This window comes from Rhineura floridana, chromosome 1 (assembly GCF_030035675.1).
Source record: "Rhineura floridana isolate rRhiFlo1 chromosome 1, rRhiFlo1.hap2, whole genome shotgun sequence".
In the NCBI taxonomy this organism is placed as follows: domain Eukaryota; kingdom Metazoa; phylum Chordata; class Lepidosauria; order Squamata; family Rhineuridae; genus Rhineura; species Rhineura floridana.
The window spans coordinates 106,617,797-106,644,851 of NC_084480.1; the positions used below are offsets into that span (position 1 = coordinate 106,617,797).

A 27,055-nucleotide genomic window follows, 5' to 3' on the forward strand; every position below is an offset into this window, starting at 1 on the left:
ACCTGCAGAATTTAAAAAGTGCATATTGATTAATGCAACATTGAAGCACTTTTTAAATGTGTAAATAAAGCTACACATTATTTCAAAATTGGTATTAACAATTTGTGCCTCAAAAGAAGGCAGGAAAGATAAATGTTCCTTGGAAAGCCATATATCAAATTCTTACAAAGTGTGCCTGTGCTGGAATAATCGAGCTAAGAGAAAGCAGCTCCTAAGGTAACATTCTGTAGGAAACAGAGTGCAGCACTGACAACGTACTACAAGTTCACCTTGGGAGTTCACAAGGCACAAAAGCCATCTGCGTTGACCTAAATCTCTAACTCATAATCTCTTTAACATAATAAAATTTACAGCTACTTGTTGTAGCTGAGATACTAACCAATACTGACAGATTAATGGAAGGAGCAAAGTGAGTGTGGGGACTGGGTAAAACCACAGATGTTAAAAGTCACCATCTGACGGTATCAGAAAAGAAATTAAATTTTCTATCATAGCAAGCACAACATTCCAACTATATTAGGAGCCAGTGAACCTAGCACAGATTATAGTACTACAAATGCACTAAGGAACAGGTTAAGTCAAATGCACCTGTTGGCCTGGCGCCAACACTGTTATCTTTTTGGCGCCAGGTCAAGACTTTCCTCTCTCCTAGGCATTTTAGCATGTGTTTTTAAATTGTTTTTTTTTTTTAGTGTTTTTAAATTTGTATATTTGTATATTTGTTTTTAATGTTTTTAACTGTTGTAAACTGCCCAAAGAGCGTCGGCTATGGGGCAGTATAAAAATGTAATAAATAATAATAATATTCTTGAGAGGTTATTGATATATCAATTTGGGAAAATGCAAAAAGGTAATATGAACACATTAGTTAACTCCACTGCCACACTATTAAACCGGTGAAGAAATTACCAGTAACTCATTTAGCAAATTCTACCAAGCCTACTTTAAATGAAGAATCATTATTTTACTAAACAACCTTCCAAAGCGCAATTTTACATAGATTTCATGCAAATTTATTCTAATTAGAATACTAATGTGATGATTCATGTACTAGTGGTACTTGAGTGACATGGTAAGCAGGTTTCCCACAAACACCTGCAAGCATAACAATCAGGAAGACCCTTCATTGGAAAACTATTTTAGACTAAAGTAATATAAAACAACATTGAATATACAGTTAAGAATCAGTTCTTATGCAAAACGTTAAAACAAAATCTTGGTATGGATAAGGGGATGGGAAAGTCTTTTTTTTTAAATGAACTCACATGCCATTTTAAAATCCTCAACTTTTTCACAGCATGTAGCCACATTTGTTGTAGAGTTTGAGCTGTCTTCATTGAGGGACTCTGAACACCACAGTCTTTTCATCAGTTTCCACCACTCAAACATTGTTATGTAATTCTAATACAATAGTGGCCTACATACTCAGCCAATCCTGCCATCATTTTACACAGTAGTAACATATAAAAACCCACATATGCACAAATGACAACACACCTACGTCCTGAACAAATGTCATTCTCTTCAAACAGAAAATACAGGAATACCCTGCATTAACGTACGCAATGGGTCCAGAGAGAGTACGTAAACCGAAAATGTACTTAAAGTGAAGCACTACCTTTTTTCACTTATCGATGCATATACTGCACTTCATTTGTCATATACGGGCATAACTGATGTAAATAACGCATTTATAACTAAAATAAACACAGTAGGCCTTATTTTAAGAAAAAGTTTGTAGTTGGAAACTGATCGGGCGGTGGCATCATGCCGTTAAGTGTCCGTTCTTGCGAAGCGAGCGTACGTAAACAGGGGAATGGTGCTACTGTAAATATGTCCGTACTCGCGAGTGTCCGTAAAGTGAAGGTCCGTATAGCGGGGTATTCCTGTAATCCGGTACAGTAATTTTAAAGCCCTATTTTAAATAACGGGTTCAGGTTCATCACTAGGCAAGCATCAACATACAGCCTTCTCCCCATCCCCAAAGACTGCAGTTATAGAAGTGGTCACCAGATCTGTAAGCAGTATTTAGGACACAAACTTTGTATGTTGGGGCATATATTCTATCTCTGTGCCATTTGGTTGGCTTCCACAATCATAGTTGTAAACAGATGAGAGAAGGACAGCAGGCACATGTGCATTGTTGCTTCCCCTTGTACTGCTAACCAACCCGATAAACAACCTCAACTCCCATTTGTCTTCCTGCTCAGTTCATCACTGGCAGCCCATTTCACCTCTTCTGATCTTCTCCTATGAGTGATGAGGTTGACTGCAATCATCTCTTTCTCCTGGTGACAGGCAAGTACTTCCCTCTGGCATCTTAATCCCTCACCAACAGACTCCCACAGCTGTTGTACCAACTCACAACAGAAGGGCAAACCTGTAGCTTTGTGACGCCACCTCCTGGCTTTCAGAGCAATAACTGTACGAACGCTGCCTTATTTACAGCATTCCTTCAGAGTTTGCGCAAAGAAGAGAAATCTCCTCTTCTCCCCAGACATGTGTAACTATGAATACGAAAGGCCACAGGACAAAAGCTATTTATTTATTTATTTATTGCATTTGTATACCGCCCCATAGCCAAAGCTCTCTGGGCAGTTTACAATAATTAAAAACATTAAAAACAAATATACAAATTTAAAAACACATTTTTTAAAAAGCAATTTAAAAACACATGCTACAATGCCTGCGAGAAGAGGAAAGTCTTGATGTGGCGCCGAAAAGATAACAGCGTTGGTGAGACCGACAAAGTGCTGAATCATATATTATCTGAACTCGCTTCCAGTGTATATGTAACTACTCATGCAAACGGCTCACCTCTATGAGGGATGCAAGGAATTTGCAGCAGATTACAGATCAGTTTGTCAGGGAGATTCTGATTACCTTTCACTGAAAGAAACCTTCCAGAGATATTCTGTGGGTGGTCTCCTCAATATTGTACTGCTCATATGAGACACCCATCACCGCATGAACAGTTAAACGCTGATGTAACAAAAGAGCTTGTTCATAGTAATGTAAGAACTAAATGGCAACTGTCAAGAAGCTGCCAACCAGCATCCTCTTCTCTCATCCAGGACAGGGGCAAGCAACTCAAGGTATGGAGGACAAAGGTGGCAGCCTTGCTTGCTCAATCTTTCTTTCATAACGACAAGCTAACGGTAGCACTCATTATAATCAAAGTTAATGTGTTCCATGTCTTTCCAACCTAAGCACTGGAGGCAAATGGGACGTGACATTTAATAACATATTATATTGCAAGTTTTCATAATATATTCTACATGCAAAATGTAGGTTTTCTTGGAACACACACAGGTTACGTTCTCCAACCCTCTGATGCCCCAGGCTAGGAAGAACTAATGTAAAACAGAATGCAGGCTTGCAAACTGTAGTTAGATGTTACTGTGATAATAAAAAGTACATAACTGTATGTGTACACACACACAATATCCAGTTCAACAAGTAATCACAAAACTCAACACAACAGCAACTATGGGCTGGCTCACACATGCCTGCACATCACTTACAGCACAATCCTATGCATGCTTACTCAGAGCAAAGTCTCTGCATTTGAGGCAACATGAAATATTTGTGCTGCTTCAACTGTCATGTCCTTCACAGATGCACGTCACTACTTGTTAGCACAGCCCATCTATCTGAACAAGCTGAAAGGTAAAAAAAGTAGCTGTACCTGTCTTGACAGGGTTGAATGCCAGAATTCAGCTCATAAATGTGCACGTACAAATGCCAATACTTAAGACTTCAAAGGAACATCTCTGCCTTGTTTATATTCTTTGGGCACATGCTTCCAAGAATAAGTAGAAAAAACCACCCAAGTTGTTTATGTAGGAGACAGCATGTTTTTGAACATATTTTCACCTTCTCATCTGATCATCTCTCAACTTCAGCAAGGGGGTATACCTCCCCCTGCTTAATGTTTTCATTTTAAAGAAGTCTTATGTATTCCCAGCTTCTTTTTTATGACAGCAAGAAGCTAATTTTCCTTCTGCCCTCAGGTTGCACCTTCATTACTCACTCATTTTGGCAATGAGATCTGAATGTCGCCTTAATTTATGCAGTTGCTGCATTTACAGAAATGCAACAAAAGGCCAAGTGAACAGAACCGTTAATTTATGACACAGAAACAGATAAGCCCTTTAGTCTGGTGCTGAATCACTTGCTACTGGTCATATCTGCAGCTACTGTGAATTTGGAGTAATGCCAATGACCAGTGTAAATTAAATTGATTTGTTGCAGCTGCTAGAGAGTTGCATGTTAAAACAGCAGATCTATAAACCATTTTTCCACTAGAGGGTGGTATTAAGCAACTATTTGACAAATGACACAGGAGCAAAAGACACAGGAAAGCAAATTATTGTGCTCTCTCTCTCTCTCTCTCTCACACACACACACATACACACACAGAGAGAGAGAGAGAGAGAGAGAGAGAGAGAGAGAGAGGGGAAATTAACTCTGTGAATTGGAATGCAAACGTTCTTCTATTCCCATTTTCCATGCAAATTATTTTTATCAGATTCACTTTAGCCTTGATACAATGGATAGGCAGGCAAATTTCTAAAAGAGAAAACCGGTGTACTTTTAAAACTAACTGCAGATAAAAAAAACAGAATTTGGAATGTTCCTGTAAGCTGTCTGGGGATTCTCCTTATATGTCCATGTAAAGCCATTCACGTAAAACTTCATTTGTAGTTTGCCCACAGCAGATACTTGATGGACAAGACAGATTTCTCCAATTCTTTCATCATTGCCTAAGTACAACAAGATTAAAAAGGACTAAAAACACTGAATAGAAAACTAGTTGCTCTGTTGTACAGCTCCTCATCGTTTGATGGGGCTTGTGCAGGGAAACATCTCAGTGAGACTAATCCTAACACCTTCATTCCTGGGATCAACACCTAGAGTACGTATGTAGACTTCATCAAATGGTGTTTTAACAAAGCAACCCACAGAGCACTCTGGAAACACTAGAACACAAACATCTACCTGCAGCTACAGGAGATCTGCTGCTTTAAAGTTAAACATCTCTAAGTGCAACTTCAGCCAATTGCCCACAGTCTTAGATGCTCCTAGACCCTGGATGCAAGAGAAGTGGTTCTCTCATTCTCACTCAGACACCATCCTTACCATGCAATCCCTGCAACTGTGAAGGCCCACTCTCCCTTACACTCAAAGGAAGTAGATGCTAGTTGAGCATATAGGAATGGAAGCCTCAACTCTTTACAGCCCTTGTGGTGCCCTTGAGAAATTATTGGATTACAATTAAATCAGCCCCAGCCAGCATTGCCAATGGAAAGGATTATGGAAGTTGTAATCCAACAGTGAAAGCAGTGTGGTGCAGTGGTTAAGGTGTTGGACTACAACCTGGGTCCGAATCCCCACACAGCCATGAAGCTCACTGGGTGACCTTGGGCCAGTCACTGCCTCTCAGCCTCAGAGGAAGGCAATGGTAAACCCTCTCTGAATATTGCTTACCATGAAAACCCTATTCATAGGGTTGCCATAAATTGTACAACCAAAACATCAAATCCAACAGCAGCTACCCCTGCTTTACATACTCACACAATGATACCTTATCTGTCAGGTAGATACTGCCACCACTGTGGAGCATGAGTTGGAGGTGTCTTTCAAACAGCTTATCAAATTGACCTGGAACCATTGTTTCAGTGAATAGTTGCTTTCAATAGCTGCATGTTAACAGTATCCATTAAAGCACATTACATGTGAACTCAAGGTTATAAAAAAACAATAGCCTTCCCACCAAAAAATCTGTATCTAGTGGGATTACAAATAATTGTTATCTATTAGATGTATGACTCATCAAGGCCTTTAGGCAACTTACAATAAAACAATTAAAAACATCCAATATAAATAGCTGCAACCACAAACAAAAAAGCAGCCATAACAACAACAAAGAAAACTAAAAACAATTAAAACTACATCTCAAGCATGAGCACAATCACCATCAAATTGAACCAACTCAAATAAATGATGTCATTCTTGTTTACCCAGGCATTTGATGGCTGAAAGTTTCTATTCATGGCAACTTTGAAACTATTACTGAGAGAGGTTATTTTTAGATGTTTTTAATAAGATATTTTTAATTGTATTTTTTTAACACCAATGTGCTTGCTTTCCTTTTTAATTGTATTCTTTTAACATTAATGTGTTTGCTTTCCTTTTTAATTGTATTCTTTTGACACTGATATGTTTGCTTTCCTGGACTCATTTGAGAGGAAGAGCGGAATATAAATTTAATAAATAATAATATATTAAAACCTTCATCCAATGTCAAGAAAAAAATCACACTAATGGTAGTTTGGGGTGTTTTTCTACCCCAGTGGAATTTCCAATGTAACCTGATCTCAGATAAAATTTGTGTCTGTGGTGTCAAATGAAGTGTGCTTAACAATATTCAAACACCCAGAGCCAGAAAACACTTATTCAGAGGAGGTAGAATTTTTCTGTGCAATAAATGTTTGGGCCTCCCCACTGCATATTAGGTAAACAACACAATTTCAGTTCCTTTAGTACGCTATTATTTTTTTTCAATTATAAACAAAAAACTTCTTTTAAAGTAGAAATGTTGTGAAAATATTGTAAACTGTCTAAAAAAATACAATTGAGAACTAATTTTAATGATTTTGTGGGGGTCTTTAACACCATTTTAAAAAACTTGCAAGAAAACTGCCCTTGGTTAGAGAAATTTCCCCAAATAATGTTATCTAGTTGTGCCAACCTTACTGACACCCCCACGCTTAATTTCCACTGTGCTATGGATCCCGCAACAGAACTTCCCACAGCTGTTGCACCATCTGTTGCTTTGCTTATCCTACATCCTATTGCAAAAGTGACAACATCCAGTTGTTCCAGAAGAGTAAGATCTTTCTGAAGCCAATGTTCAGCCAACTCAATGCTGGTGAAGTTGTCCCCAACTACAGTTCTACAAGCTTGGTAACACCACTGTAACCAAGCTGGGTTCCTGCATCCCTCCAGGCTGCTTCCCAAGGTATAAGTCATCCTCCAAAGGGAATGCCCTGGACATTTCAAAGTAGACCCAGCAAACCCGTGAAGGATGCTGAGAATCAGGCCTGGATGTATGGAAATTAGTTCCTTCCATTCCCATCCCAGCTTCTCCCAGAAAATGGGGTTGGGAGGGTAGCCTAGGCAAAGAAAGGGGTTTCTCTCCTTTGGATGCCATAAAAAGGATGGGAAGGAGTGTTCATAACATTTTCCTGGCATTTAGGATTTCCATCATTTGTAAAATAAACTTACTTTGCTTGTAGAAGTCATGTCTGTAGAAGCCATGTTTAAGCCAAAGGTGTGTCCTCCTGCAACAATGGGACCTTGAAGATGCACTCCCAAGTTGATTTACTGCTTTGTCATGTGACTGCAAACTTGTTTGCTTGGGAGGGGAAATTTGACTCCAGTGCTCTGTTTACCGGTCCCTAACTATTTTTCTATGAAAAAATCATGGGGTGTTTTACTATCCCATCTGCTAACACTGGCTGTGGTATAAATACACCCCAATGGCAAAATGTAATGCATTTCTGGGACATTTTATACCCCAGGTGGTTTTTTTGTTTCCAGAAGGAAAACAGTAAATGGTAACTAGCTGAAAATTGGGGATGTTGTACAGGTAACAATTTGTGACAATGCCTGAGAAAGACTAATCTGTAGGTCTGCTTATCAAACTGGGTGCCAGGTGAACCTCTTTGGAGAGATCATTCCACAGAGTGGCCACTATTGAAAAAGCCCTGTCTCTTGTTGCACCATTTGCACCTGACCAGGAGGGTGTACCCCTAAAACAGTGGCCGAACTTGTTACCTATTGAATCTTGCATGTGCAATATTTCCCTTTGAACAATTTTAGCATTATGCCAGTGACAATGCATTCAAGCTATTGCTGTATATTTCCCAACAGGAAATAATTCACTAATAGGCAAAAAACCTTGCGGTTTAAGAACATACGTATCGCCAACAGATATTTCTATCAAACTTTAAAAAGCAGGGAAATTGGGCAGCTATAGCGAATGCACCAGGGGAGCAGGAGACCTGATCTCCTCTCTGAGATATTGGACTGCCTAAATTGGTCAAAATGCAAACACCATTTGGGTTGGTCTTTCACAGTCCAATCCACTTCCTGTGTAGCTTGGAAGAATTTGGTAACGTGTGCCTCTGAGCATATGGTGAGTGGTGGCAACACCTGCCACCTCCAAAGATGGAGAATTACATTTTTGTATGTTTGCTGGTATTCTTCTTACTTTGCTTCTTTTCTGTGGTACTACTGCTTCTACAGAGAATCTAACCTAGAAAATTCTGTTTCTCTCATTATTCATCCTAGAAATCTGTGTCAAATTTATTTTTATTAATTTCAAAGGCTTTGTATTGGCTGATGTCATATCATGGTGAAGATAGCCTTTTGTATTTCAAACTGGAGGTTATGCTCTCTTTCTATTTTGGACGCTCTAATAGGTGAATCTGAAATTGCAGTTTGATGTAAAATCAGACGGATTACAATATGTTGCTACTTAAGCCCAGTTCAGTTCATTTTTATTGTATTTGACTAAAAGCCATCACAAACCAAAAAGGTGTATATATACAATAACAAAGTGCAGACAAATAAAATTTAACGAGTCCCCTGTACGGTCCACTGCGATTACACTCAAATTGCACGAATATGTTTTGCTGCCTTAGCAAACAGCTGTTTTGTATGTAACATACGGATCACAATCTGACAGTAACCAGCATACTTTCACATAGGTAGGCTCACCCCTTAAAGCTGTCAAAATCTGTCCCATTAAACAATGAATGTAGCTGTTGGAAAAAACAAACCCATCCTGCCCAAGATGCATGTTTTCAGCCTGCTATGCTTAAACTACTCCACTTAAGGTGGGCATGGTTAATTAAAAACATAGAGCACACCTAGAATTTTGCTAGAATATATTTCACCTCCCACTGTTTTATCTTGTGTAAACTGAAACACTCCTCATGTCTATTGGAAATTATTCTACAGAGTAGTCAGTGCCATTATTCCACTACAGTAGGGTCCCGCTTCTCGGTGCCAGCTGGGCAATCAGCTGGAGGGGGGGCTGGAGCTCCCCACGCTCCAGCTGACCTCGCCGGAGGACAGGAAGATCACCTGTAGAGAGCTACAGCTGATCTCTTCCTCTTCTGGCGCGATCAGACTCCCACACTCAAGCTGATCGCGCTGGAGGAGGGCAAGATCAGCTGTAGAACACTACAGCTGATCTCCTCCTCTTCTGGTGCGATCAGACTCCGCGCTCGAGCTGATCGCGCAGAAGGGCAAGATCAGCGGTAGCATGCTACTGCTGATCTTCTCCTCCTGGTGCGATCAGACTCCTGCACTCCAGCTCATCTCGCTGTAGGAGGGGGAGATCAGCTGTAGGGAAGGAGGGGGAGGGGAGGGGGAAGGGAGGGGTGAAGGAAGGGAGAGGGAAGGGGCAAGAGGGAGGGGATAGAAGGGAGGAGGAGGGAAGGGCAGGTTTGATCATTTGCATGCTTTTTGAGTTCAGTGGGATTTACTCCTGTGCGATCATGCTTAGGATAGGTGAAACTGAACTGGGGGGGCAAGGCGACAGCAGGGAGGGGAGGAGATTGGGTGGGTGGGGATTGGGCAGAGGGGAAGCCCCTTTCCTTTCTAAAAGGAAACTTTGTGAACAGTATCATTCTTTTTCAGGGTTTCCCCCACCTTTTTATTCTACAGCAGGCAGATGTAGCCTCCTACCCAAATTTAAACCAAAGCTGTCCCTGGCCACATCCACACCAGATTGTTATTTCACTTTAGACAGTCATGGCTTCTCCCAAAGAATCCTGGGAAGTGTAGTTAGTGAAGGGTGCTGAGAGTTGCTAGGAGATGCCCAGTTCCACTCACAGAGCTTCAATCAGAGTGGCTGACTGTTAAACCACTCTGGCCACTGGAGCTCTGTCAGGGGAATAGGAGTCTCTTCTCAGCACCCTTCACAAACTACACTTCCCAGGATTCTTTGGGGGTAACCATGACTGTCTGAAGTGAAATAAAAGACTGGTGTGGGTGTGGCCCCCTGATAGGCAAGGGCAGCAGCTGTGAGTCTGGCTTTTAGAACACTGACAGTTGATTCTTACTGAGCATGCCCAACATTATGATTGAGTTCAATGCAAAATTTCTTAAATAAGTTAAAACTCACCCAGGCATTTTTTTAACTTTTAAAGTGCAGAAGATGAAGGTGTGTATAGGACAAGGTCAGTAATAGGATTACAGGTACTCTGTGAACATGGCTGATTTTTAATTAATTTCAACAGTTTATGAGAACTCTGTCAGAAAAAAGTTCAAATGGGGTCTGGGTTCCCCCTCCCCCCTTTTTAGACTTTGAACTCTCTATTCTCTCTGACCGTTTTGTGTATCACCATGAAAATTGAGAGGGTTGTTAAGCAAGCGTTTCTGAGTTCAGGACTATAAGTTTTGTAAGGCTTTGTTTTGAAATGTCCTTATGAGAAGCATCAGACAGGCATGGGGAATATTTCCAATTTAACATTGCGGAATGCGAAAAATGCATTCTAACTATAATATACAGCCACTCTCGTGGCTGTATAATTACTTATTTAAAATTTCAGCAAGTAATACTGCAATTATAATACTGCAAATCTATACATTTCAACCCAACAAGTGTCAAAAACCAAAACCAATTTCTCTGTTCTTAGCAGCCCTCCTCAAGATCTGTTACAATTATATTCTTGTCTTTGAAGCTGTGTACATCAATACAACAGGCTAACAACTTCTCTAGAGATGCCTGTTAACATTCCTTCCAATGCATCTGGCCACTCTCTTAAGTAGTAGCATGGTGCACCAAACACACCACAGCAAGCCATGGTTAATGGTTTGCTGTAGGCCTGGAGAATCATTTTCAATCAAAAGCCCACCCCACCCCTGGTTGGGCCATTTTCAACAGGTGGGTGAGCTCACTCTCAACACTGATCAGCTGAGATCCAAACTACACCTGCAAGTGAACATTTTAAAAAAGGCTAGCTGTCAATACTGTCAACTGAAGCCCCACTTGCAAAGGAACATTTCAGACCACACTTTAAGCTCCCAATTGTTCTTTAGCAGCTGTGTCTTCACCTGCCCCACACCTGTTACATATGATGGGAAATGGCCATGCAGGAAAATTAGGACCCCTCTCCTGCTTTGCATCTTCCCGCTAAATATCAGGAGCAACAAATCATGATCCTTGGCTTAGTGTAACATCTGAACTGGAGATTGTGGTTTGTTTTTATCTCTGCTAATTTTTTTTGTTTATATTTCTGCTGTCGCTTATACTCTCATAATTAGAGAGGTATCATTAGAGGATGATATCCAGCAAAGTCATACTCAAAATAGACCCACTGACATCAATGGACTTATTTCAGTGGGTCTATTCAAAGTATGATTAAGCCTCGATATCACTCAGATTAAGTCATTTCGGTTAATCTATACAGTTTTTGCTTGTCCTGATAACTTTCTTCATCATACCAACCTTTCATTTTCCTGGGTTTCCCACTGGTCTTTACCACTTTCATTGTACTTTATCTGACCATGAAGTTGTAATGGGTGAGAATGTTTCCTTCCTCTGCCAAGTGACTGTTATGTTTCTGGATCATTTCAGGTCTCATCACCACATGGGTCCCCTTGCAAGTTGGTAACCCAACACAGGCTTTTCAAGCCAAACTGAGTGGGAGTTAAGAACATATGAATTCAAGATCCATTCATACACATACCTTTACCCAGCATTTTTTATCATTAAAACTTCAGAGTACTTTTTAGAATATGAACACATGCGGAGAGCTTCGGCTATGGGGCAGTATACAAATGCAATAAATAAATAAATAAATAATTTTAAAAAGATGGTATAGAGTTTACTCTGGAGGACTATCTAGCACACTGGTCTTCACAGAATGAGTTCTAAACCATACCACAGGGTCATGCTAGGCTGGATCAGAGACCCAACAAACTTTTCTTTTCCTTTTCAATTTAAGAATAAAGATGGACTCAAGCAGCAACAAAATTAAGAGTTTGAGTAAATGTTGGTCTTGCATTTGACAAGATTGGAGACAACTGGTCTAGAAAAATAGACGTCATGTAAAAAGTGACTGATCAACAGAATGCATCAACATAACTAAGAAAAAAGGTATACGAAATATCCAGAAGAACAGGTGCAAAATAAAACTGTGCTTGTGTATCCATGGCCAACTCATATTGTTAAACTAAATTTAATAACGATTCCTCAGTTAGCTGCAAATAGGGATCTTATGACAATATTTGATCATGGAAATAGGTTAAATAAAGCAAAATGAGAAAATAAAGTTGTGTTTCTCTATTCAGTTGTCGATCTAAATACTAGCAAGAGACTACTGAACAGAAAACAGCCTAAAAGTTACAAGTCTTATAGTGAAATATTTGCAGGGATGCGCATACACATGCGTGCGCACACACAGAGAGAATCATATGGACATTCTGCCTTACAAGAGGCAACACCAACAACCACTTACCAGTGGTGTTTGACCGAGCATATGTTGCCATTTCCTTATCTTTGCTAGAAGGATAACGCAACAGAAACTCTCCCCCATGCACCATAGCAGTTGCAACTACTGGTGCTTGGCCACAAAACAACTCCAGCAGGAATTCACACCAAAATCTATATAAGCATCAGGTGTAAATTATTATATAACTCTTCTTATTTTCTGTAATCAAACACTGCAGAAACCAAACCTTTCCAAAACCCATATCTCCCTCTAGTCCTAGTACACAGTGAATAAACTTTTAAGCCATTTTTAAAGACTACTCATTACAAGGATATAATCTAATCAGGTCAGCATTTATATTTAATCATCTAGTCATAATGCAACAACATTCCACACAATAGCACAATTGTAAGTTTTCATTTGATTCTCAGGCCCATCCATAGTAATTGCTACCCACACTGATATCTCCTTTGTCCTAGTTCTACTAATAAAATAAAATTATTCACTCCACTCCACTTATCTCTCTGGATGATAAAATAGATCACACTGCGTCAGTTTAACACACAATTCGAGCCCTCTAAAACTCGTATTAAGAAAGGAATTCTCTTCAAAGCATAGGATACATTACTAATAGAAATAAAGGAAATAATTTTAACTTGAACTCATATGTTAACCAGGGGGCACGGACTTAACAGTATGAGCCTGACTTCTAAGCACTTTCCCTGACACCACCAATAAAAATAAAAATAATGGTTTAAACTATACTCAGCCATTTAACTGAGAACTGAATTAGGACAACCACCACTAGAAACTTCTTTGAAAAAATCCTCAGAATTAAGCAGACACTGACCTCTTTGTTCTACTGTACAATCCATTGTAAACTGTTTGTACTACAATTGTTAGGTCTGGGCAAGAAAATGAAGGATCTGAGCTGAGGAGGGCGTGATGCCTGCTGACACAGGCGTAACTTGCTTTATACATTTGCAAAACGCCTTTGTAGTGGAACTGTTAGGTTTCATTAGCCAGGGAACAAAGCAGCTATTGATAAGCTGCTCCAAGGCCCTATTTAACTGTTTTCTTTCTCCCCCCCCCCAGCAATACTGCTCTCTTCCATGGCCTTATTGTGGTAATAACCCAAGGGAACAAGTTGTCCATATGAATCTCTCAGAACTTGCCCTACTTCTGTAGAAGAAGTCTGTGCCTGCATCAGATGCTCCTCTCTTGGCAACTCATTTCAATATTCTCTTTGCAAGTTCTGTACAGTATTCCAATTAGAATGCCACAACCTCCTGCCATTCAGGACACAAGGGATGCTACTGGCTGGCCCCAGGGCAGTATCTGTGCACAGTTCTCATAAGCTGATACTAACACTGCTGGGGAGGGAAGTGCTTTATTGGCTTCCCTGCCTCTTTACTGAATGCCCAGTTAAGCCACAGATTAAGAGTGGGGTTCCTGAACTCTTCACTTCTCTGTATTTTGCTTAATATGTTTTTATAGGATGTACAATAGGACGGTTGCAACAATATCAGAGAAAGATGAAAATGCAAGTGCCGAGCAAAAAACATCTTAGGGCTGAGCCCCCGCCTCCAAAAAAATCTGGTTCAATTCCATCAAATATTTTATTGTAAGGTAAAGGTAAAGGTGTCCCCGCACTTATAGTGCGAGTCGTTTCCGACTCTTAGGGTGACGTCTTGCGACGTTTACTAGGCAGACCGTATATATGGGGTGGGATTGCCAGTTCCTTCCCCGGCCTTTATTGTACATGACCTCATTTACACATACTCATCTTTCACAACAAGAGAAAAAAACAGAAACAACACTGTTAGCAAAGTACTAGCTGTATGGGAGAAACCAAAAGACAATAAAATTGCAGTATTTCCATCCCACCCTGCCCCCCCCAAAAGAAAAACAAGGATTGGGAAGTGGAAAATTATCTACAACCAGGTGTTCATCTCATGAGATTGAAAGCCAAGATTTTAAATGTTGCCTTCTGCCAAATGTCTTTTTATCTTTCTTTTTAGTGTGCAGTGTATGAAAACAATGAGAAACCCCAGACATATTTTTCTTAATGAAGCAGGATAAGAGAGGAGAGTAGTTAGAAATTCATTTCTGATGTCAAACTAGTATCTTGTCCACCTCTCCTCCAACATGGCACATTAAATAATTTTTTTTAGACTATCTGTTATCTAGAGACTCATTTCAACAGTTCTCACCGTGGGTAGCCTGCCCTTTGAGTGGATTCAGAGGGCTGCTAGTAAGCTTAAGAGTAAAATGACCTTTCATTCATTTTGGGCTATATAAAGGAGAGGAAAAAAGAACAGGGCTGGGAAGGAGGGACTCTCCTCACATAACTTTGGCCTTTGTAACTCAAAAGCAGAATATAATTTTTCATTAAAGTTGAACGTTGGTTTGAGGGAAGAACATTTAAAAATCATCAATAGTTAGTGACAAGCTTGGGAGCAGAACAAGTGGGCCATTATGCCAATCCCTTAAAGATAACTAAACTCTGAGGTAGTTTTCAAAGATACAGTGCCTTGTAAAAGTAAACAGCCCCCGGACCAATGCTCTCATATTACTGAATTACAAATGAAACTCAAAATCAATTATTGTAAGGTGACATTTTATGTTGGGAAATGTTTGTAAGAAACATAAAAAACTGAAACATGTTGCTTGCATAAGTGTTCAATCCCTGCACTGTGGAAACTCCAAGTTTAGACAGAAGAAAGAAATTGCCCTATCAAGGACACAATTACCTAAACATTGGCCTCCACCTGTGAATAATTAAAGTTGCTGTCACATTGTCAGGATAAAAATCCCACTGTAAAAGGATCATTGGTCAGGCTGTGGATCTGAAGGAAAATGAAGACCAAAGAGCATTCTACAGAAATGAGAGATAATGTAATACAAATGCACAGATTAGGAAAAGGGTACAAAATAATATCCAAGTGTTTGGCTATGCCAGTGAGCACAGTTTGATCAGTAATCAAGAAGTGGAAGGTGCATCACACCAAGAAAAAGCCATCCCTCAAAACTCAGTGGTTGAACAAGGAGACTTGTGAGAGAAGCCACAGAGAGGCCAACAATCACTTTGAAGGAGCTACAGAGTTCAGTGGCTGGGAGTGGAGTCATGGTGCACCAGTCAACCATATCAAGAGCTCTGCATAACACTGGCCTGTATGGGACGGTGGCAAGAAAGAAGCCGTTACTCAAAAAGTATCATCTGAAAGCACATCTGGAGTTTGCCAGAAAGCATGAGAGTGCCCCAGCTGCGATGTAGGAAAAGGTTTGTGGTCAGATGAGACCAAGATAGAGCTTTTTGGCCAAAACTCAAGTGCTATGTGTGGCACCATCCTAACACTGCGCCCATGCCTCAAGACACACCATCCCTACAGTGAAGTATGGTGGTGGCACCACCATGCTCTGGGGATGCTTCTAATTAGCAGGACTTGGCACCTTGTTAAAATGGAAGGAAGAATGGATGGAGCAAAATACAGGAAAATACTGCAAGAGAACCTGCTTCAGTCCACTAAAAAACTGAAGCTTGGGAGGAAATTCATTTTTTCAGATTATGATCCCAAGCACAAGGCCAAAGCAACATTGGAGTGGCTCAAGAACAAAAAGGATAATGTCCTAGAGTGGCCCAGTCAAAGTCTTGATCTCAATCCCATTGGGAATCTGTTGCGCTCTAGGAAAATTACGGTCCACAAGCAATGCCCAACCAACCTGAACGACCTGGAGCAAATCTGCCAAGAAGAATGGGCCAAAATCCCTCCAACACTGTGTACAAAGCTGGTACATACCTACCCCCCCCCCAATTTAAAGCTGCTATTGCAGCAAAAGATGGCTCTACCAAATATTAATGTGTGGGAGTTGAATACTTATGCAAGCAACATCTTTCAGTTTTTTATGTTTCTTACAAACATTTCCCAACATAAAACCAATGCCACCTTACAATAATTGAGTATGAGTTTCAGTGTTTCAGAATAACATACCATACAGAATGAAATTACAATGTACCATTTGTAATTTAGTAATATGAGAGCATTGGTGGGGGTCTGATTACTTTTTCAAGGCACTGTATATCATAACACCAAATGTACATACACCCAAGCAGCAGTGTGGCCTAACATGCTTCTGTGGTATTTACCTGCAGGATTGGCACCACATCACTTCAGCACTGTCCTCTCCCCCCGCCCACATCACACTGGGACCCTCCAGGGAAATGATCATGATGGCAGCTGCTATCACTTAGTTTGGTGCTTCTCCACTGAATTCTGGGCTGAGCCCTAACACCTATCCTTCCATAAGCTTACCAGGCCAGACAGGGGCAGGCAGCAGCTCTCAGATAAGAAGCACTGAATGAAGTGGCTGCAACAGCAGTCACCACCTTTATTACCCAATAATTCCACTGAGCCCAAATTACACTATGCTGGGGTCCACAGGAATTACAGGGGTGATAAGGATTGTCGGGCTGCAGCCACTTCACTTGGTGCTTCTTTTCAGAGTGATGAGTAGGAAAAAGAAGAAGCTAAAAACATTAAAGATGATGGTGAAAGCAGCAGTGGGCCCTCTGGGGACTGTGAGACTGGCATTTGTTGATACCAGGATATGTTAGACACATCAATTTGAAGCATTATTATTGTTATTGTTGTTGTTGTTATTATCATTATATTTCTCACATTACACATAATACAAAAAAAATCATTACAACGATCACATAAAAACGACAGAGCTTTAGAAAATACAGCATCTTAATAATTTATCCCAAGGGAGGGTGTTTATAATATCATTACTACATACATCGTGTATCAGGAAATCTGGAAGAAATTTTCCAAAATATATCATCATCAGGAGTACCAGATAAAATCATATCTCCTGGGAACTATCCACCTTGTGCCTGTCAAAGGGTCACCACACTTCCAAAAATGCTGCTTCTTCCCTCATCACCCACAACTTACGGATTATCTTTTCAGAAATGACTACAAAAAAGACTTTCTGAACCAATTATCCAGTTGGTAGGTCGAAGCATCTTTCCAACCTTGGGTGACCACCAATCTTGCAGCTGCCAACAAATGGATAATCAGTGTCTTACAACGATATGTTAGATACATCACTTTGAAGCAGTATATTATATAATAGTAATAGTAAAATAATACAATTTATTTACTACTACTACTACTACTACTACTACTAGGCCCACCATGCTGGGTGCTGACACCAGGTCTAGTGTACCAAAAAGTAGGGGAAAGATTCTGTGAAATATCCTGATAATGTCATGAACTAGCCCCAATTCCAGGTTTGTTCCAAGGGTTTAAGAATCCACTTCAGATGTATATCCCAGCCTACAAGGACATTATCTTCCAATAGCCATCCATGAGTCAAGATGGGATTCCTGACTATAACAACTCAGGAAGAAGGTCCCAGTGGTGCAGCAGATGAGATGTCACTGAGGTCTCACTCACTACCCTCATCATCAGCTCCCCAGAACACAATAATGTGGTGTAGAAAACTTCATTAGTAACAATGAATTGATGCCAATTGCAAATAAATGTTAGTCAAGCTTGGGAGTTTCAAAGTTTTGTTTACAAAATACAAGTAAAATAAACGTGCTTAATTACTGTAGATCACTCACATCAGAAAAATTTCTGATGCAAACTGAAAAATATTCAGTGCAACTTACTCTTATTTGCATAGGAAATGGTTCCAATTAAAAATTTTCTGGAAAACACACATCACTGACAATGTACAAGGTCAGAGGAAGTTCAGAGGTGAAATGGCATTTTAGCATCTGCTGCTGTAAGAAAAATAACCTTCCCAATAGATCTTGGAGCTTTGCCCAAAACACAGCCTGCTTCTATCCATTTTTAGGCAATGGTAGGAAAAGGTAGCTCTTCACATTCAGAGGAGGTCCAGATATTGCTGCTACAATAAACATCTCCTGAGCACCTTAGACCGCCTTCTGTGTTCTAGGTTTATAAACTGTGTACAGAGCTGCTTGCTCCAGAACCATTTAATGTTCTGCTACAGATGTCAACCTCTATCTAGCCCTCAGGGTCGTAACAGCTATGGCAGGAAAATAACCATGATTATCCAAGGTCAGAATTCCAGTGCTGCTGCCCCCCATTTCCAAAAGAAATATGCTGCTTATTGCTGGAATTACTAGATAGATTTGTTATGTGCCTTCAAGTCGATTACGACTTATGGCGACCCCATGAATCCGTGACCTCCAAGAGCATCTGTCATGAACCACTTTGTTCAGATCTTGTAAGTTCAGGTCTGTAGTTTCCTTTATGGAATCAATCAATCTCTTATTTGGCCTTCCTCTTTTTCTGCTCCCTTCTGTTTTTCCCAGTATTATTGTCTTTTCTAGTGAATCAGGTCTTTTCATTATGTGTCCAAAGTATGATAACCTCAATTTCATCATGGGATAATAGCTGCAATGAAGAAATTCTGGGATATTTGCCAAAACTAATCATTGAAAGATGAATATTTTCTTAATGGGGCATTAACTTGGGTCGAGAAATCCAGAAACAAGACTCAGGCTGATTAATGGGCTGCATCAGCTACTTGCAACATATCATATGATAAACAGATGTTGTGGACATGACTTAAGCTTCTTTTTCCTAGTACATATACAACCAAGCGCGCAGCATGGTTGTCTGACAAGGTTGTTACGGCTACACAGGTCAACAAGCCACTCCATAATAAAACTGAGGTTACCCCTAAGGTTACTCAGCTTAGGCCCAACACATGCAATACTGCCACAAGAGAGGTCTCTCTAAATATTCATATCCCAAATTTCCTGTATTTTGACAGAACAATCTTGGATACTGAATACTTTCACACAAGCCAAAAGATAAATATTGTGTCAGCATTAGAAAAGAGACCAGGGACAAGCCAAATGCTACACTTATTCACTGCTTTTTTTGGTGATGCCTACAAAGGCATCAGCAGCAGATAGCCATTCACAATGCAACATGACTGGGTTGCATTCAACACAATCATATGAAAATCTAAAATGTTTCCATATTTCCACATTGTCCAACAATCAACATTTTATTAGGAAAAGGTATATACAATGGCAACTATTTCAGAGAGGTAAACTACATTATTTAAGCTAAAAATGAATAATAGATACACATTTAGTTTCTGCCAGCAATTAGCTAAAAGCATTAGCAAGCAGTAGTCTCAAAGAGCCTGTAATATATTTTAAGACAGTAATACTAATAAAACCTCTAGTGTCAAAAGGGTAACTGATTTAAATATAGATATATATTTTTTACTGTTCATGGCTTGGTACAAAGGAAGCAAGTACTACAAAAAGTAGCAGGCTGGCTGTCACATTAAATGGTCTTGTACATGTTTAATTATTTGGTACTATTGTGTCCAGTTGGTATAACTGCCTCATACAGTTCTGCTGCACACTATATTTTTACTATATTATTTTGCTAAGTAACCTGCCAGAATTTTGTTACATGCTCAAAATTTAAACTAAATATTTTAAATATGTAGAACAAAACATTCAAGTTTTATATAAAGAAATCTCAAACAGCAGCATCAGGTCTATCTTGGCCAGCAGAATTATTAAACAAATTAATCTATTTTTAAATTAAATTTCTAGCTTAAATTAATCTACAACTTTTCTTAAATATGAGGAATCCTCATCTTTCATAATGAGCTCCTACACTGGATTCAGAGCCAAACTGTACTTTCCATGGAGATTTTTCAACACATGCCTATGAAGTTTTTCCTCAGCAACCAAGAATTAACCGAGGAAAATACCCAATGATTCTCTTTGAAAGAGTAATCTCCATTAACTCATATATACTTGGAAGTCTCAAGCAGAGTGTGTGTTAAACCTGGATATGAATCATGGGACTTGCTGGATGGCCTGAGGCTTGTCACTAGGTCTCAGCCTTCATAACTCATTTTACACAATCACAATAATTGTTACCTCAGTCACATAGTTAAAAGGATCTCTGGGTATTATTATAAAACATTATTCACAGTGAAACTTCTATGTGTAACTAGCTAATAAGCTGAATGTAATTAACAGCCACGTTAAAATCATATATGTGAAGGAGCGAAAGATAAAACTGTATGAAAGAGACAAACAAGCTCTCCCTATAGATATGTGCAGCATGCCTTTTAATGTAAGTATATAGACCATATGTGAGAACCAGTGTGGTGTAGTGGTTAATGTCCTGGACTATGACCTGGGAGACCAGGGTTCGAATCCCCACACAGCCATGAAGCTCACTGGGTGACCCTGGGCCAGTCACTGCCTCTCAGCCTCAGAGGGAGGCAGTGGTAAACCCCCTCTGAATACCACTTACCATGAAAACCCTATTCATAGGGTCGCCATAAGTCAGAATTGACTTGGAAGGCAGTCCATTTTTTCATATAGACCATGTGCATGCAGAAAAATCCTCCATTCTCAATCCAAACAAAATTATGAGTTCTAAAGAAATGTGATGCAAAGTAGATAAAATCAAACAAATGCAGTAAAGAAGCATTGTGCCACACACACCAGAGTTTAACTGCAGCTTTTCAGAGTACATATTAAAAACACAGAAAGAGTCTTGTGGTATATTAAAGTTTAAAAGGTTAACTGTGGCTTTCATGGACTAGAGCCCACCTCATCATTTTCATGAACTGTTACTCTCAGTCGGCAGAGCTATACATGGGTATGGAGAAATAAACCACAGGCAGGGAGACCAAAGGGCCATGAAATGCAAGAGGTGCAATGGGTGACATTTCTTCTCAAAGCACAAACGTATACAAAGCAAGTACAACGGCCACTCACAACAGCAGTTGTGAAAACAGTTTAGGTGCAGTGTTCTTCAACCCTGGGTCCCCAGATGTTGTTGGAGTACAGCTTCCATCAACCCCAACCAGTTTAGTCAATGGCCAAGGATGATGGGAGTTGTAGTCCAACAACATCTGGTGACCCAAGAACAATGATTTAGGAGAAGGACCGCAGGACAGTGGTAAAGCACCTGGTGTACACACAGAAGGTCCCTTGTTCAGTCCTGGGCATCTCCAGGTAGTGCAGGGTAACATCCTCTGCCTGAAACCACTGCCAGTCAGGGTAGACAATGGATCTTAATGGTCTGATTCAGTATAAAGCATCTTCCTATGTTCATAGCAGTAACTGGCAATAACATAATATTTCTAGCTTTGCTGTGATAGTTTAACACCTGCAGCTGAACAGAAAACACCGGGCCCTAAACAACTAAACCATACTTGCTGATGGATTCTAGTTCAAGAAATGAAATACTATTATACTATACAAAGTGTACTCAGCACATCTCAATGCTACTAGAAAACAAAAATCTTGCATTCACCCATGAATACCCATTTCGTATGGTATGTTAGAATACCAGCTTCAAATATTTTTTCACCTAATATGACTGCAGGGTCTCTCTTTTTCTCCAACTTATCTCACTGTGACAAAAAAAAAAAACCAAACAAACAAACAAGCCAGGGCATGTCATCCTGACCACTTTTGAAACAGGCTAGATACAAATGTGACAAATCTAAAATGGCCAGAGGAAGACATCTGTACTGCCCGCAAATATCATCCACCCTGGTTTGCCCGTTCTTGCACATAAAAACCATTTCCCAGCCCTCTACACTTTTCCAAAAGTATTATCATGCTATCCACTGCAGACTTTCAGAAGACAAGCACGCTTCCTTATATCCGGAAAGTCATTAAATTAGAATCACGGGTATCAACCGAGTAACATCGGAAACTTTCATTAACTAAAAACACAGAAACGAGACGCGCGCGAGCACGCACTCTTGTCAAAGAAGCCACAACTCTGTTTCAAACGCCCCAGTCTCTATGGTTTAAAATACTTACCTACTAGCTGACGCTTTGGGTTGTTGCAAAAGGAGGGATAGGGGGGAGAAAGGGTGCTTAAAAATACTAAATTACTTACCCCAAACCAAGGTGAGAGCAGTGGGCCTGAATGCAGCAAACGATCGCCTCCTCTCACCGGCATCTCTGGGGCTGTCCCTTGAGGGGAAGGGTTGAAAATAAAAAAAAATCAAAAGTCTCCCTCCCCGGCCCCGGCCCTCGATTCTTACAAACACTGAGAAAAAGGCTGGCTACTCCACACTCTTCAACTCCTCAAAACCACTTTAAACTCGGGAAGAAAATACCCATACTGTTCAGGTGTCCCAATATTTCCCCCTCCGCTCCTGCATCCCTTCCCCATCCTCCTCACCCCGATTCACCCCACAAGCCACCACGCAAGTAGCCAACCGTTTCCTTAACCAAGTGCAACTCTCGACTCCGAAGCAAAATTCTAATTCGTCGCTACCACTGCGAGTGAAGAGGGGGGAGGTGGCTTAAAATTTCCCTATGCATCTCATGCACATGCACGCCAACAGCTTCGCTATCTGAAGAAGCGAATGAAGTGAATCTTTACAGAAATCAAAGCGGGGGAGGGAGCGAAATAGGGAGAGAGGATGGGTGGTGGAGATTAGTACAGACCTGTTCCCTCCCCCCTTCAGGTCCAATTGGTTCGTTCCCGGTGGAACCCTGTGCAGCTCCCATTGCAACATTGCTTCTTCCCTCTTGGAAGTTGAGAGGCGGACGTCAGCAGGGAATTAATTGTTCGTTTTATGCCTCACATGATGCGAGGGAGGAATTGCACCAGCCACTCAGTGCCTCTCCTCCAACAAGGCTTCCTCCTCCTTTGCACAAAAGGGGACCCCGTTGCAAAGTTGGGAGAGGCAGAAGAAGGGGGGAGTCACGGAACGAAGCTTTGCAAAGCAGTGAAGCGCCAAGACAGATACCGGCGTCCACCACCGCTCCTAGAAAAGTGCCGCCTGGAATTTCAGAGCAGAAAGAGCAACTCGGTCCGAGGCAAAGGAAAAACAGTTAGGCAACGTACATTCTAATAACGGTGGTTTTAAAATTCAATTTACTGACTTTGGAAATGGAAATGAGAAAAGGCTGTTTAAAGGCAGGAATCTTCGGAAGCAATGTCAGCGGGTTCACGCGTGTGCCCACCCCCGCAAGTTCCCTTCGCACTGTCTGAATCTATCAGAAAGTATTTCAAAAATCTTTCACAAGTCCCGGGGCACCTTTTTCTGCGATGGGGGGGTTATAAAAGAGCGTGTGTGTGTGTGGGTTGTTGTTAAAAGATAAAAGTGGCTACAGGGTCTTTCGGACAAAATATTCAGGAAATAAAGTTGTCCATCAAAAAATGGCAGAATAATAGATTGGAAGGTGCTGAAAAGTGAAAATATCTCAAGCAAAAAACTGCAAATCTACCTTAAACTAAACAGCTCATTTTAGAAGCCAGCCCCTCCCCCCTTGAAAAGGGCCAATGGGCTACAACAGAAGCATCAGGATGGAACAAAAAAAAACACGCAACCTTAAAACACCCTTTTAAAATGTATTTAGTTTTGTCTTAAATCTATCAAAGTTGTTTTGTCCTGCAACAAAGTACTTAGTACTAGGCATAGATCTGTAAATGCTGAGTTGCTTTGTTCCACTGAAGTTTATTTTTATTTATTATTGCATTTATGCCCTATCTTTCCTCCAGTTCAAGCTGGCACCCCATTTTATTTTCACAGCAACCTCTGAGGTACATTCAGCCGAGAGATGGTGGCTGACTCCAATATCATCAAGTGAGCTTCATGGCTGAGTGGAGATTTGAACCTGAGTCTCCCATGTCCTAGTCTAGGGGCAGGAACTTTTTTTGGCTCCATGGGTCAGATTGTTATCAGGAATGGCATTGTGGACTACATTTGACAGGTGGGTGAGGCTGCCCACCTCTCAATCACCAGAAGTCACAATGATATCAGGTGCAAGGTGCTTTGAAGTTCTGAATTCAGGACTTCAAAACACCTTGCAAGCCACTGCTAAAACAAAGTCCCCCCCCTTTATATTAGTAGGAGATTCCAATGCAAACCCCTTCCTTTGCATTGAAAGCTCTGCTAAAATGGAGGAAAACAACATTTGTTTTAGCAGGGATTTCCATCCTGATCTTGTTGAACAGAGCAGGATTTAACCCCCACTCATCAGTTGACAGGGAGGGGTTAAATCCTGTTGCATTGGCTGTATGCACCTGTTCTCTCCTGGGTACAGACACAAGCAGCCAATGCAGGATTTAACCTGTCCACCTGCCTATCAGCTGACATTGCAAAGTGACGCCAGCTGGTCGGTATGGTTCGGGGTAATGGCCTAGCAGGCCAAATTGGAAGGCCAAGACTGACCCATTGGCCAGAGGATTCCTACTTCTGTCCTAGTCCAGCACTCTAGCCACTACATCACACAGGCAATGCAAAGTAATTTTTCTTCACTCAACAGTAAATTGCCACAGAGAGATTTGAATATGAACATAAGGTTTGAAGACTATGATTGCAAGAATTTTCTGGAGATAATGATTCATATCTCTCTCACTCACTCACTCACACACTCACACACACACACACACACACACACCCATACACACCCATACATCAAGGAATCATCCCCAAAGACCAGGATCCAGTCCCAAAACCAGCTCAAGGAATACAGTTGGTCTTTGTGTCAGAAGCAGGACTATATTCTATACAGAGGAGCACCAGTTCCTGGATTTAACATTTGCTTTCTTTTTCCAGACTCCTGCACTGCAGAGCAATATAAAAATGCCACACCACGTATCTTGAACAGCTAGGAGAGTACAGGGAAATGGCAGCATTCCTTTCTGCAGCCATACCACATATAGCATCAAACATAGAAGGTAATAACTGGGTAATAACTGTGGAAGTGGACTAACCCCCTTACCTCAAAGATATTCCAGTTCTCTTCTCTCATTGTTCACCTTCTCTAGCCCTTTTATTTACAAAGTTGGAAGAAAAAATGTACAGGCAATATTCTGTCCATTTGTCCAGTAAGAAGAAAACCTATTTTGTGCTTCTATTTTCTAGCCCTTGAGTTCAACAGCACCACACTGCTAGAGAAGGAGTTGGCACTTAAAACCCCCCAGCAAAATTGTAAAAGTAAACAAAAATATTAAACTACCATATTGTAACTATTTGGTGTTTTGCATAGTATCATTAGGTGTCACCATCACACTTCTCACAAGCGCCCTATCCTCAATATTGAAAATAAGGATGGGAGGAGCCGAGTTGCTTGGTAAGAGTAGAACAGAGACAATTGATTCTTCCATGCTTGTCCAGGCTAAGCTTTCTTTTAGTCACAGAGGCATAAATCAGAACCACTGCTTCAGAGATCTATATAGCTAGCAGAGAGAGCCAAATATGGAGGATGAGGCTGTTGGGGGCTCCCACTAAAAGCATTGGTCTAAATGTTCAGATTACAAATTTGTTACAAAGACAAGATTGTGCATTCCAAATAACTTCCAGCCACACCATACATTCTTTCCTGAACCGAGTTTGAGTCATCCTGAGGAAGAAAAACAATGGTCACTAACTACATTTTGTTTCTCCCTTTTTGAAATAGACATTTTTCTGGCCAGAGCAATACATGTGTTTTAGGCTTTGATGACTACAAAATTGAAGGACATTGCAGTGCAATAACAAACATAAAGGCAGTAAAATAGTATTTTTAGCAGTCATCTCATTCATGCTGTCTAATCCAGGCCCTACATCTTTTCCTCCTAAAAACATAGTGAAGTTTCTTTCAAGAAAAAAATCAGCTATTAGAAACTGATTATCAAAAAGGCTGTGTGGGTGCACATGCAATACACACATACACACACTATATATATATATACACACATGACTATGATAACAATTCCAGTTTTCTTCTACACACCAGAAGTTCACTCACACGTATCAGTTCACTCATGCTACACACTAAGACTCCAAAAAGGCCCTGTGTCCCTGGTACCTGTGAGCCTAATATCTCTTATACGTGGGGTGGAGAGTGAGGCCTCGGTGGCCGATGGTAAAAGTTGGGCAGGCTCATCTGGTTTATGGGAATCAGAGGTGCTAAAACAATTTTATTCCCAAAATTAGAAACAACAGGTGCTTTAGTTACAATAAATGGAATTATTTTCTTGTGCTGCATGGTCAAGATGTGGCCCTGAATTTCCACAGTCCTAATCACATTTCCCAACTCAGTCAGCCCCAGGGGAGCCTCATGCTTCAGTGCCTCAAGCCACATGTGCAGCTACAGATACCAGCACTATTGCACAGATGGTTCTGGTTTCTAGATTATCCCCCCTGTGCTGCAGCCTTATTTCCCAGGGGCTTGAGGACAGGGAAGGATGGACTAGGAAGGGGGTAAGAGGAAAGGCTGACAAGTAATAGAAGAGTCAGGGATTTTCTCCCGAGTCATCTTCCCTAAGAAATCTGATAGTGATGAAATCGACCTCCCATGAAGTTCAGGATGACTTTCCTTATTGGCACTCGGTCTACTCCCTTGCATAGGGGTGGACATTGACTTGTGACTGGGAATCATGCTGGTTGTCATATTTTTGTCTCTCTTGAGAAATTATATGGTTTATTAGCCAATTAGGAAAGATCCCTCCTATTACTTGTCAACCCTTCCTCTTATTCTCTTGTCCTGCTTTCCT

The 27,055-nt window shown here is 40.7% G+C and overlaps 1 protein-coding gene across 8 annotated transcripts in view; it reads right to left on the minus strand.

The window, feature by feature from the left end:
* The window catches only part of TJP2 (tight junction protein 2), an 86,577-nt gene that overhangs the window by 37,791 nt on the left and 21,731 nt on the right, over nt 1-27,055 (minus strand). The window contains exons 1-2 of one of the 8 annotated variants that reach the window (XM_061628523.1): nt 23,014-23,086; nt 22,457-22,533 (exon numbers count right to left, since the gene is read on the minus strand). The exons of 3 other annotated variants lie outside the window; for them this stretch is intronic. In XM_061628523.1, coding sequence (XP_061484507.1) covers nt 22,457-22,519 — 63 coding nt within the window. In that variant the 5' untranslated portion in view covers nt 22,520-22,533; nt 23,014-23,086. 4 more of the 8 variants (XM_061628533.1, XM_061628540.1, XM_061628513.1 and 1 more) reach the window with 4 other exon arrangements.